The 12,572-nt window shown below is 53.4% G+C and overlaps 1 protein-coding gene across 1 annotated transcript; it reads left to right on the forward strand.

Moving 5' to 3' along the window:
* Positions 1 to 562: 562 nt before the first annotated feature.
* Positions 563 to 6,577, forward strand: VAX1 (ventral anterior homeobox 1). Its single transcript, XM_019725153.3, has 3 exons — positions 563 to 1,186; positions 2,316 to 2,503; positions 4,368 to 6,577. The coding sequence occupies exons 1-3, from the start codon at positions 946 to 948 to the stop codon at positions 4,944 to 4,946; spliced, it is 1,008 nt and encodes a 335-aa protein (XP_019580712.3). The 5' UTR covers positions 563 to 945; the 3' UTR covers positions 4,947 to 6,577.
* Positions 6,578 to 12,572: the final 5,995 nt, after the last annotated feature.

The following is a 12,572-nucleotide window of genomic DNA, read 5'->3' on the forward strand; positions in this document are numbered from 1 at the left end:
AAGAGAGGTGGCAGTTTAAGATGGCTGTCAGCATCGAGGTGTGTTAAGGACTTGTTTGGGACCAAAGCGTGGCTTTTTAGAGTTCGGGGAAGATAGTTTTGGGGAAAGCTTTCTCTCCCCTCCTTCTTCCTTTCCCCCTCCCGGCAACTGCTTTCTTCTGCTGCAGGGTGTGTAAGGGGTTTTTGTTTTGTTTTTCTCCCCCCTCCACCCTCATTCAGCTCTATCTGTGGAGTGTGGAGAAAACCCCTCTAGCCAGTATGTGAGCAGGAGGGTCAAAGGCAAAGGGAAAGTTAATAATGCCTGCTAATGGTACTAACTATTCAGGATGAATCTTGTCAAAAGTTTTTCTGGAAGTGTGGGTCTTTGATTGTGTGTTTCCTGAAAGCAAGACCAATCATTTCCGTTTATTCACTGGCTAAACCCCTACTTGATTGGGGACAAGGAAAGAAACCATCCATTACGATCTGATATATTATCCAAACAATTTAGTGTATTCATGAGGTAACCGAAACGTGGGGGCTGCGAAATTACCCGTAATCAATTGCTACAGCGAGCGTGCGTCCCCCCGGGTGTCGGACAACTACAACTCGCTTTCTCTGTAACAGGCGGGAGCCGCAGCATTTTCGAGTTGCGCTACTCACTACCTGATCGCCAGGCTGGGGACACTGGACGTGCTCAGAGGACGCGGACGCTGACGAGGCAGCCTCGCCGCGGCTCCACTGGGATCCTGGACTAGACCCGCCGCCTCTCGGCGAGCGCGCCACTCACCGGTCGCCGCTGACCCGCCCGCGGCCACCGCAGCCACCCCACCGGGACCTTCATTCTTGCCGCTAGCCTCCCTCCGGGCTGGGCGTAGAGGCTGTATTGTAGGGGTTTTGTCCCCACTCTGCCTCTTCTTTTTTTCTTTCCTTTTTTTTTTTTTTTTTTGGTTGCTCTGCCTCTCCCATGTTCGGGAAAACAGACAAAATGGACGTTCGGTGCCACTCGGACGCAGAGGCTGCCCGGGTCTCCAAGAACGCGCACAAGGAAAGCAAGGAGAGCAAGGGCGCGGAGGGCAACCTCCCTGCCGCCTTCCTCAAGGAGTCGCAGGGCGCCTTCTCGGCGTCGGGCGCCGCTGAAGATTGTAACAAAAGTAAATCCAATTCCGCAGCCGACCCGGATTACTGCCGCCGGATCCTGGTCCGAGGTAGGGATGGGGCAGGGCTGCGGGGCGCGTTCTTTGAGGGCGACTCCGGGGCGCGAGCCGCGCGCCGCTACCGACCCAGACCCACCGGGAAGAGGTGCGGGATGGGACTTCGAAGAAAGTTGCTGGCCCTCCCCGCCCCGGGTCTGGCCGGCCAATGGGGACTCGCACCTGGGGCGCGCACTCTCCAGGAGCCTCGACCCTCTAAGCCCTGAGGGCCCAGCCGCTGGGCTGCTGGGGGAGCCGAGGGTTTGTACGGGCGGGCCCAGGCTCCAGGCTGTGGCCTCCGACACCCGAAAGGAGCAGGAAACTCTGGAGGACGTGTGCGCGCCCTGCGGCCGGGAGGACCTGCCAGGAGCCCGCCCGGCAGACTCCCGCGCCCTGGCCAGTTGAGCTCACCAAAGGGGAACACGGGCGCGGGAGAACAGCCACCGACTGCCCACTACGGCCCGGCCAGTTGGCGCGCTGGGCCGAGGGCCCCGGCGCCGCGCTTGGGGCTGGTCGCTGCCGCCTGGAGAAGCGGTCGGGCTCAGTTGCCGGGCCTCGGAAGCTGCCTCGGAGCTCGGCTCGGCCCCGCTCTGCTGCGCGGTGTGCGCTCGGCTTGAGAGGCCGCGGTAATAGAGCCCGGCCCCCGCCCGGCGCCTCCCTCGCAGCAGATCGCCAGGCCCTGCCGGCCCCGACTTGGTCACTCCTGTTTCCGGCTCCCTGGCTCCGGAGGAAAAGAGACCCCAGGATGGGGGTGGGGACCGCCGGAGCGCTGTCTGATCACACGCTCCAGAGCTGGGTCCGGCACAACCTGGGCTGTTGGGGAACCTTTAGGCTACCGGGGACCGAGACCGCGTAGTCAAGGCCCCCAGGCCGGAATGACCATCAACCGATTTGGAATAGATGTTTTTCCCCTTCCCTGGCCGGAGGGCTGTACAAAGGCAAATCTGGTTCTCTGGCCAGCGTGTGGCCTTGGCCTCCTCGTCCCCCAAACATACGATGTCTTTGCTCCGCGACTGTGGCCGCACCCCCCTCCGCCTCCACCTCTGAATTTCAGGCTGTTGGCGACTGTTCCCGAAGCCACCTCCGGCCAAAGAGGTGGAGGGAAAGGAGAGGGTTCTGGCGGCTGACAATTCCCCTTCCCCAGATGCCAAGGGGTCCATACGAGAGATCATCCTGCCCAAGGGCCTGGACCTGGACCGGCCCAAGAGGACGCGCACGTCCTTCACGGCGGAGCAACTCTACCGGCTGGAGATGGAGTTCCAGCGCTGCCAGTACGTGGTGGGCCGCGAGAGGACCGAGCTCGCCCGGCAGCTCAACCTCTCGGAGACCCAGGTACGCGGCCGCCAGGCTGCTCGCAGCTCTGCACCAGCCTCCTTCCCCACCACCTCTAGCCAGCGCTTCCTCACTAGCCAGCCTGGCTCTGGACAGAGCCTCCCAAGGGAAGTGGAGGAGAGCAGGAGGATGGGGAAGAAAGGTCTAAGGCTTCCTCCCCTTCCATAAACTCTTCCTCCACCCCCCATACCCTCAGATATTCCAGGGCCCATGCTTTGCCCACATTGCCCTAGCCCAGGAGACGCCAAATCTTGTCCTTTTGGAATTCATTTTGGACCCCAGTCTTGAGAATTCCTTGCTTTCCTCTGCTCTACAAGGAACTGTTTGCCCTTTTGGCCACCTTTTTTTGGCCAGATTTCTGAGCACTACCCTCTTTGGGGACCCCAACACCCAGGCCCATTATGCAATGGGCCAAAAGCCTAGGGCCAAAGGCCCCTTCTCCAGTGCTGTGGGTGACGTCTAGGATTAGAAAGGTGCACATACCCAAGATCTGCCTGTGCAGACCAGACTGCCCTGACCCTAAGGCTTCCCCTGGCCCTAAGCTACCCAACCCCATTCCCAGCCCTGAGCACCCACTCCAGGCACCCAGGAAGCCCTGTCTTCTGTGCCAGTGATGTGCGAGGTATGGGATTAGAGGCAGATCTGGGGCTCTGGGAGCCAGCACTGCCAACTGTGCTTTAGGTTTTTTCCTTTACGTGAAATCCATATAATCCTACAGAGCTGACCATGTGGACTCAGATCAGGGGCACTTTAGGGCCCCCGACATTTGTCTTGTGGAGGCCCTTTGGGGACTGGCCAGGTCATGGCACCAGCTTGGCTTGTGCAAGGCATACGTTGTTTCTGAGGACCAGTCCCTGTCCCTTTCCCACCCCTGTAGCAGGTGGGGAGCGGTTTAGGTCTGGGATCTGGGTAGAAAGCTGAGAACCAAGGACAGAACATATTAGATATTCTTTCTGCGGCCTGAGTTGGTGTGGTAGCTTTTCCTTAGTCTCTCTGTTACCACGCCTCTTAGTTTACAAAATCTAGACAGAATAACCTTTCCCTGTAGCTGCCAGACTCCATTCTGGGCCACCAGCTAGGCCTGAAGAGGGGCAGAGGGAGAAGAGCGAGAGGGGAGGTTGGTGGAGAGAATTTAGTCCACCCGGCCTCCTGGCTGCTTGTGATGCCGAAGTTCGTGATGCAGAACAGTAGAGTGATAAGGGGTAGCACACAGCCCCTCCAATCCAGCTGGTGGTGAGAGGAGGTGGAGAAAGCTTGGCGTATAAAGTCCACCCTGAACAAATCGTTTTTTCTACAGCCACCTTCCCTGCTTGCTGCTAGTTGATGGTCAAGCCTGACGACCCTAATAAGGAAGAAGCCACTAGTACCTCCAACAGAAGTGCTGTTGGGGCTACATTCGAGCCCGTTGGGCCAGGGGTGTGGGTCCCGAAAGGCAGGCAACACTCTTCTCCACCCATCCCCACTTCACACCCCCACTCCCAGCACAGCACCCTTCCCGCCTCACACATTCTCCTTGAAATGTTTGCTCTCAAGCCGTGCAGGTCCGCAGTCTGGTTGTGGGTAGGACAACCGCCCAGTCAGAATCTTCTGGTCTTTCTCCGAGTGAGGGTCGTGAACACTATTACTTTATTGGTACTCTCACCGACCTGGGCCTGCTTCCATAACCCGGAAGCGCAGCTGTGTCGCCCACCTGGCAGCCCTGGCTTCCCCTAGCAGCTCCCAGGCTGGACCTTTCCTGCTGCGCGTTGAGACTGGGGCTGGGGTTGGGGTTGGGGTTGCAGTTGCAGGAGGGCCCCCGGAGCCCGCTCCCCTTGACGCCCGTCTCCTCTGCCCCTCTCTCACCCTCCCCACGCCTGGCGCGCAGGTGAAGGTCTGGTTCCAGAACCGGCGCACGAAACAGAAGAAGGACCAAGGCAAGGACTCGGAGCTACGCTCGGTGGTGTCGGAGACCGCGGCCACGTGCAGCGTGCTGCGGCTGCTGGAGCAGGGCCGCCTGTTGTCACCGCCCGGCCTGCCAGCGCTATTGCCGCCATGCGCCACTGGCGCCCTCGGCTCAGCGCTTCGCGGGCCCAGCCTACCCGCCCTGGGCGCGGGCGCCGTCGCGGGCTCGGCCGCCGCCGCCGCCGCTGCTGCGGCTCCGGGTCCCGCCGGCGCCTCGTCCCCGCACCCTCCAGCCGTAGGCGGCGCCCCGGGACCGGGGCCCGCTGGGCCTGGGGGACTGCACACTGGCGCGCCGGCTGCCGGCCACGGCCTCTTCAGCCTGCCGGTGCCCTCGCTGCTCGGCTCGGTCGCCAGCCGCCTATCCTCTGCCCCGTTGACAATGGCTGGTTCGCTGGCCGGGAATTTGCAAGAACTCTCCGCACGATACCTGAGCTCCTCGGCCTTCGAGCCTTACTCCCGGACCAACAATAAAGAAGGGGCCGAGAAAAAAGCGCTGGACTGACTTTAAGTGTTCCCCTGTATTTATATTTATAGTATCTATTGTGGTGATATTTATGGACTCGCGCTAGGCGCTGGGGGCTCCTGTGCTGGGCTCCCGGCTCCCACGAGGCCTCTGACAGCTTTCCTTTCCCGCCAGGCTCTGCTACCAATTTTATGTCATTTGAGCTTTTTTTTTTTTTTTTTCCCCTGCCTTTCCTCCATGTTCTCCCCTCTCCCCAAACTTCCTTCTGAATCCAGGAGAATCCAAAGAATTGGGGGAAATGCCCGAGTTAGCCAACCTGATGCCCCAACCAACGCCGGGCCCTGGAAAGAAAAAGACCGGTTCAAAGTCCAAAGCACACGCCACGTCTCCATCGGGCCGCTGCTGCCGTTGGTTATTCTTAGGAATATTTGAGAGAGGAAAGCTGCACGCAGACCCCAGGGGCTGAAAAAGCTGGCAGGTTTCTTTCGACCAAAAGGTTTCTTTCGACCAAAAAGGAGGACGTTCCTTTTTCTCGCCAGAGAAACCAGGGCTTTTGGGAGCCCCTGGTCCCCACTTTGCGGAACTCTGCGGAGAGCCAGTGCACACGCAGCTTCCTAGGTGGACAAATCGTGCCGCGAGTTTTCTCCCTTTTAGAGAAATTCCAATCTTAACTACCTCCTGGGCTTATTGACCCCAGGGGACAATAAACCAAACATCAAGGCAAGCAACGGTGGTAATACATTTGATCTACTCAGCAATAAAACAAGAGTAATAACCACCACATTAAACCAGATGGAGTGGAACCAGTTTTTAGACACTCATAACAATGGTTTGGAAGGTGTAAGAAGATTCAGCATAGAGAATGCGCCACAGAGCAATGCAAAATTAAAGTTTTAGGTGTTATGGCTTTAAACAGGAATTTAAAAGGGAAAAGCAAAAGAAAAGCCAACGCAGCGAATGAAAGAAAATTCAGAATATTCTCCGAGGCTGTTTGGCGGTGGTGGATAGCTTCACGCTCCTTCGGGGGAGAGAGCAGTGCCGCCCCGGTGGTTCCCGGACGCCGGCGCTCGTCCCCACCGGCTCCCAGACGCGTGGCTCGGCGCAGAATTGCTCGGTTTGGAAACGAACCAGTGCCTCCCTCTCACCCACTCCCGGATTCTCTAAACCTAGATTTCAGAGCAGTTTTTTGTGGACCCGGAGGCAGGGACGTAGCCGGGGACAGCAGTACAGCCCGGTCTCCTCTGTCTGTAGTTCACTTTCAGATCAGCTCCCTGCGTGGATAGGGAAGGATCCTGCCCCACACCCTCCCCTAAAACATCCTCGGGTTTCCATGGTCCCAAGTTAGAAACCCGGACCTTACCGGCGCGACAAGGACAGCCCCACAGCCAAGGCCACCGCATTTTAACCAAACCACAGACCCAGATTTCGAGGTGCCGCAGTGTCTAGAATGTATGCCTCCAACCGAAGCGAGCGCAGGGCATTTTAAACATAGTAATTTTATTGTAAATTATTTACGTTGGAAGATTTTTTTCCTTTTTTTTAGGCAAATTATTTTTAGTGAAGAAAATAATGAATGATTCAAACGCGGGTAGGTGTCACTGAATCCTGGCTACTAACTTCGTTCAGAATGTTTTGGATATTCGAATGTTTTGTATTTATGTGGTGAGAGTGAAATATATATATCTATGATGATGAATGAGGTGTATTTTTGTCTTGTATTTGAAGGAGACAAAAACAAAAAAAGAAAGATCCAGCAAATAATGAGTCTCAGCGTGGGGACTCCTGGGGCAGAGGGTGGCATCCCCCCCCCCCCAGTGCGGGGGGGCCCTGCGACTTGTACCGGGAGCGCCTGGGATGAGGTTTGGGGCGGATTTCCGGCTGGAGGGACAGAGATGCCCGACTACTTAAGCTGTTCCTTCCGCTTGTTTTGAGAGTCTCCTCCAGCTCTCTGTCCCAATGGAGTTGGCCCTTCAGGCCCTCCCGCCTCAATCTCCCGCGTCGTGTTTCTCCGGTTATTTAGGAACTTGTCTCCGGATACCCCAAATTTCCTGCCTCCTAACGCTCCCGGTTTATAGTTTTCCAGCCGCATCTCCATGCCGGCAGTATTTGTATTTTTGTGCAATCACAGGGCCCGGAACAGGCAAGACTTTCCTTTCTTCTGACTTAGAATAAGTCTCTCTGCCATCAAAGAGAAACTTTGAGGGAGCAAGAGACTGATGTAGATACCAATTCCTGCAGAGACCGCGCCCCCACGCCACCCCACCCCAGTACACAAGCGAAGGTGATGGATGTGGACGTTGCAAACGGAAATCGGGGGAAGCAAAGAGGGCTGGGGGAGTGGACTCCAGGACACACTCCGAAACGGTGTGCCGCCCGGGGCGCAGCCGTGGGCGGCCGGCACAGCGGCGGAGCACCGTCTTGGCGCCCTCCCACCTGGGTGATGCGAGGGCCCACAGTTCCCTTGGGACACCCACACAAGCCAGGTTCCCCGACCTCCGACGCGAATATTGTGCCTGAACCGCAAGTTTGAGGCATCCGAAAGGAGGCGGCGGCACAGTGTGGGCGGGGGAGTTCCTGAGCTGAGTGTGGGTTGAGGTGTTACCTAGGTTAGGACCCTCGCCATGAACTCGGCGTTGGCTGGCATCAGCCCCCAGACAGTCCACTTTTGTTTCTCAAAGTCGCTGCTCACCCCTCAGCTTCGCTACCTGCTACCTCTCGGTTTCCCTCCCTGCCATCCCCTTCTTTCTATTCTGTTTGAAGCTGTTTTACCTCTACCTTTCTCTTCTGTCCCGTAGACCCTTGTGCTTTCTCTAAGGATGTCTCTCCCCTGATGGACTGTCAGTCTCCCTTTCCCCAATCCCCATGTCTCCCTATTTCCATCTCTTCTCCCTAATGTCTCTCTCTGTCTCTCTCTCTGTCTCTCTCTCTGTCTCTGTCTCTGTCTCTGTCTCTGTCTCTGTCTCTCTCTCTCGCTCTCTCTCTCTCTCTCTCTCTCTCTGTCTCTCTCTGTCTCTCTCTGTCTCTCTGTCTCTCTCTCTCTCTCTCTCTCTCTCTCTCTCTCTCTCTCTCTCTCTCTCTCTCTCTCTCGGTTCTTCTGCCTGTCCTGGTGGCCCCAAGGCCAAGGTGTGGGTGGCTCTGGCTTCAGTTTCCAGGCTGGTGGTTGGAGCCAGGAAGGGGGGAGGGAGTGAGAAGGTGGCATAATTTTATGGAACAAAAGAAAACAAAATCCCAGCTTCAGGGTCCCCAACACGCTCAGCCCCCTCCCCCAGGAGCCTCAACCTGGGTAGTCCCCAAGTAGATCCCTTAAGGGCTCCCCCCACCTTTCTCCTTTTTTGCTTTCTTATCCCTAAAAGGGAAAGAACCAGTTATTCCATCTCTCTGCTCTCACCTCTCTTCCCTCCCTGGCTTTGGGAAGAGCTGCTGAGCTCTTCGTCTGCCACTCAGGGAGTGCAATTGTTCTTAAAGAGACTCTTCGGCATAGAAAAAGAATCATAATTTTAATTAAAAACATTTATAGACAATTCATCTAATTTTAGTGCTTGTCTGATTTCCCCTCCTTCCCCAAGGGCCTCCAGCTAGCTGCCTTGGTCCCTGGAGGTCTCTAGTGAGGCCTACTAGTCCAACTATAGTGACTCACAGGCCAGGGAGGAGGCAGGTGGCCTCCGTGACAACAGCTGGCCTTGCCTGGGAGAAGGTGGAAGGGGCTTCTGGGGTCAAGGAGAATAGCTGGAGGTGGGGGCGCTGAAAGGAATCTCATGCTTAGGCCTGCACAAAGCAACATACAAATGAGCTCAGATCAGAAAAGAAAAAGAAAGACGACCTCTCACCAAACTTGTGCAAGTTTGGTGGTCAGGTAGGAGGAAGATGTGGAAAGTCACTTGGGGAGCTGGACTGGGACACATGCTTATAGCCACACTTGCAGTTGGCCTAACCCTGAGTCAGAATGTATTCGTAATATAAGTAGAATTTAGCAGCCCTTTAGAATTTACAAATAGCCTTTCACATACACAATCTCTATTACTCCTCACTTTCTCGGAGGTTCAGCCTCATTCTAAAGAGACACATACAGGCTTGGAACAATCAGACAACTTGCTGAAAGTCACATAGTCAGAGCCACAAGACTGTAAGCTCCCCCTTGGGCCAGGGCCCTCTTCTTTCTGTTTCTTTCTGTTTCTTTCTCCTTCTTTCCTTGGCCTTCTGGTCTCCTTCCCTTCCTACTTTCTTTCCTTTTCCTTCTTCCATTTGTACTCAAAGTGTCTAGCTTATGGTACCTGAACCCTTTAGCCTCTTTGCACCCACATCTGCCCACTCTCATTTCCAGCCCTCTTTCTGTACCAGCTGCTGAGGATTTACTTGATGCCTTCATCACGAGGTCTGAATTTCCCCCCTTCTTTCTGTTTTCTGTCCTGCCAGTCCCCAATTCCTTTCCCCTACTTTTCTCTAGAATGGCATTTTTAACCAACCCCCTTACCTTCTTTGTCTTATACTTCCTTGATTTTTTTTTTAAATTGAGGCATAACATTCATATAGCAAATATCTATACAGTAAGGTACAAAAGCTTAACTATATAGCTGATGAGTTTACACACACACACACACACACACACACACACTTCTTGAATTGTTCCAGTGAAACTCTTTCACCTTCTCACCTTAGGCCACATGAGGACACAGTGTCTTTCTCCTGTTTGAAAAGAAATGGTGTTATATTGGTATACGGTTGTTGTACAGAAAACCTTTCTAGAAAGTCTTTCTAAGGCTTCTTAAAGCAGTTGGAAATCATGAATCTCTTCTGATCCCCAGCCCTCCTGAGTTTAAGGGACTTAAGCTGATCAGAACTTAACATCTAGTAGGTCAGGGTTTCTCAAGATACAACTGAAAACCACCTGTTTCAGAAATACCTGGGGACCGGTTAAAACGCAGATTCTTAAACCTCAGCCCCGCCTGATGAATTTGAAACTCTGGGGATGGGGCTCAGGAATGTGCATTAGTAACAAGTTTCCCAAGTGATTCTTATCCACACTAACATTTGAGAACTACTCTACTAAATGCCAAACTCTCCAAATACTGCAACCTCCAGCCTCTGGCCCAGGGCCTGGTGTTTGGTGGGAATATAATGAATATTTGTTAAACAAATTAATGCACATTTTCTGACACAGTTTAGAGTTTCTTGGATCACATCATACTATTGTAATTTAACACCATTTCTATGTTGGCAAACCTTTACATGTAGAAGTCTTTTTACTTGAATAGATTTTATTTTGATGAAGCAGGAGAGGAAGGGGAATAGAGTTTGGTGGTTTCTCAGGTCTCAGGAAGGCCTTTTATAAAACCCACTGGGACCACCTTGTTGGACAGGCTGTTCCCCTTCAGTCCTGGGAGTTTGGGGCTGGCAAGAGGAGAATCTTCCAGATTTGCTGGTAGGCATTCAGATGCACAGCTTTTTTCGGTTGGAACTAAAGGCTTCTATTGAAGAGACATCAGAGCTGTGGGAGGAGAGAGGCTACCAGAGCCAGAGAAACTGGCATGGAATGGACATGGACGCTGAAAATTACTTCGGTATTCTCTGTTAGTTCATGTGAAAATTATTTTCTACCTGGAAGGACATTTGCTTATCCTCTTACCATGAAAACCGAAAATAAATGTTGCGCTTTATGTGGTAATGTTGTATCCATTCTTAGAAATAATAGAAACACACACACACACACACACACACACACACCCCACTCAGTATCTCACAAGGCCCAGAATGATGGTATGCATCACTGTGGAAAAGTGGTTCATCTTAGTGGTTATTAATTATGGGGTCTAGAGTCAGAGTGACGGGTTCAAATCCTAGATCCACCACTTAATAGCTGTGTAATCTTGGGTAAATTACTTAGCTGGCTGCTCTAAGCCTGTTCCCATATATGTGAAATGAAGATAATAATGGCAGCTACCCCACAGAATTTTCACAAGTAGTTAATTAGTAAGCTACATAAAGCATCTTGTATAATCTAGTATAAACATTCAAATGTTGCTTATTATAATACTGTGTCACTGTGGTAGCTGCCGATCTGAATCTCCCAGGCCTCAGCTTCCCTGTCTGTAGAATGAGGGGGATGGCCTAAAGTCCTTTCCTGAGAAAGGTCTTGGAATTGTGGGAGCCAGTCAAAATGGAATATACTCTCTATGCCTTTAGACTGGGTACCACAGTGATCATTGTCAAAAATGATAAATTGTTATTTTAATGACCTGGCAGACAGCCTACAGCTGTTAGTTGTCAGACAACCCTCAGCTGTCAGCCTCCTTTGGAAATAGCCTCAGCTGAAGAGAGCCACCTTGCCTAAGGTCATGCCCCATTTCCCAGGGTGGCTTTCAATGACTAATAGAAAAGGGGATAACCTTGATCCTTGCACCTCCACTTTGGATAACTTTAAAGGGACATCACATCTTCAAAACTCCCTGAAATGTTGGCTCAGGTTCTGTCAACACTCTAATGCAGCTTGACTTCTTCTTCTGTCCAATATTGCTTCCTTCTTTTCTCTTCCATAGTTATTGAACTTGGAGTACTCACTAGTAAACCTCCTACATGCTAATTTCTCTGCTTCTTGGGCAACCCAACTGCATCAAATATTATGGGGAAAAGCATGCTAAGGGGTAGAAATGCAGGGGAAGCACTGAGAACCTAGAGCATAGAATGACTGAGGGCAAGTGGTGGAAGCAGTGGCAGGAATGCAGGAAGTACCTGGTAGCCCATGTAAATGACATTTGGACTTGACCGTCAAGTTGATGGGGAGCACCTGAAAGGTCCTCTCAACGAGATCGTGTAATCATTGCAGGTCTGCATTTGGAAAGATTTCTCTGGCAGTTTGGGGAGAGTCCCAGGGGAGGCGCTATGGGAACAGGAGCATGAGGCTTCTGAAGCAGGCTAGCTGCCGATTTCACTACAATAGGGGCAAGAGACATGACGGTGGTGGCGGTGGTGGTGGTGGTGGGGTCCGTTGGTACAGTAGCAGCAGCAACAGAGAAGAGAGGATGGGTTCAAGGCATTTTCTGAGATAAAATGAACAGATCTCAGTAACTGACTGGAGGTGGCTGGTGGTGGCATTGATTTCAAGATTGGGTCCACGAGGAACTTGGAAAACATTTTCCTTGAGCCAGAGAGGGAATTAGATGCAGAGCCTAAACCAAAGATGGGCTTGGGGGTGGGGGTACTTGGGGCTGAGTCGGCTCCAAGGCTGGCGAGGCAGAGGTGAGTTCCGGGTTGGACCGGAAGGCAGGAGGGCCCATGCGGGTAAAATCGCAGAGCAGGCATCTTGGGTGTCCTTTTCCTGAGGCAGGAATGCTTGAAGGACCCCCGAGGTTTCAGTCTCTCAGTGACAGGGCTGCTCATCCCCAAGGACAGGACCCTGCGCCTCACGCTGCTCGCCTCCCGCTAAGGGCACATTCGCCTGAGGTGCCTGCTGCTCCTGCCACCAGGAAAACAACGTTGGGCCTGGTTTGACGCTTTCACGGCCCAGCCTTGACCTAAGCTGAGACTGGCCACGGTGCCCTCTTGCCCAGCACCAGCAGAAATAAGCGCCAGAGATGCCTTCCTGGAAGCAAGGTCGGGCCCTGAAGAGGTCAGCAGTGACCCATGGTTTTGGAGGAGCGGGAACCAGCTCAGAAGGTGTGGCCATGACCC

This window comes from Rhinolophus sinicus, chromosome 15 (assembly GCF_057876585.1).
Source record: "Rhinolophus sinicus isolate RSI-liver-muscle chromosome 15, RSI-T2T, whole genome shotgun sequence".
In the NCBI taxonomy this organism is placed as follows: domain Eukaryota; kingdom Metazoa; phylum Chordata; class Mammalia; order Chiroptera; family Rhinolophidae; genus Rhinolophus; species Rhinolophus sinicus.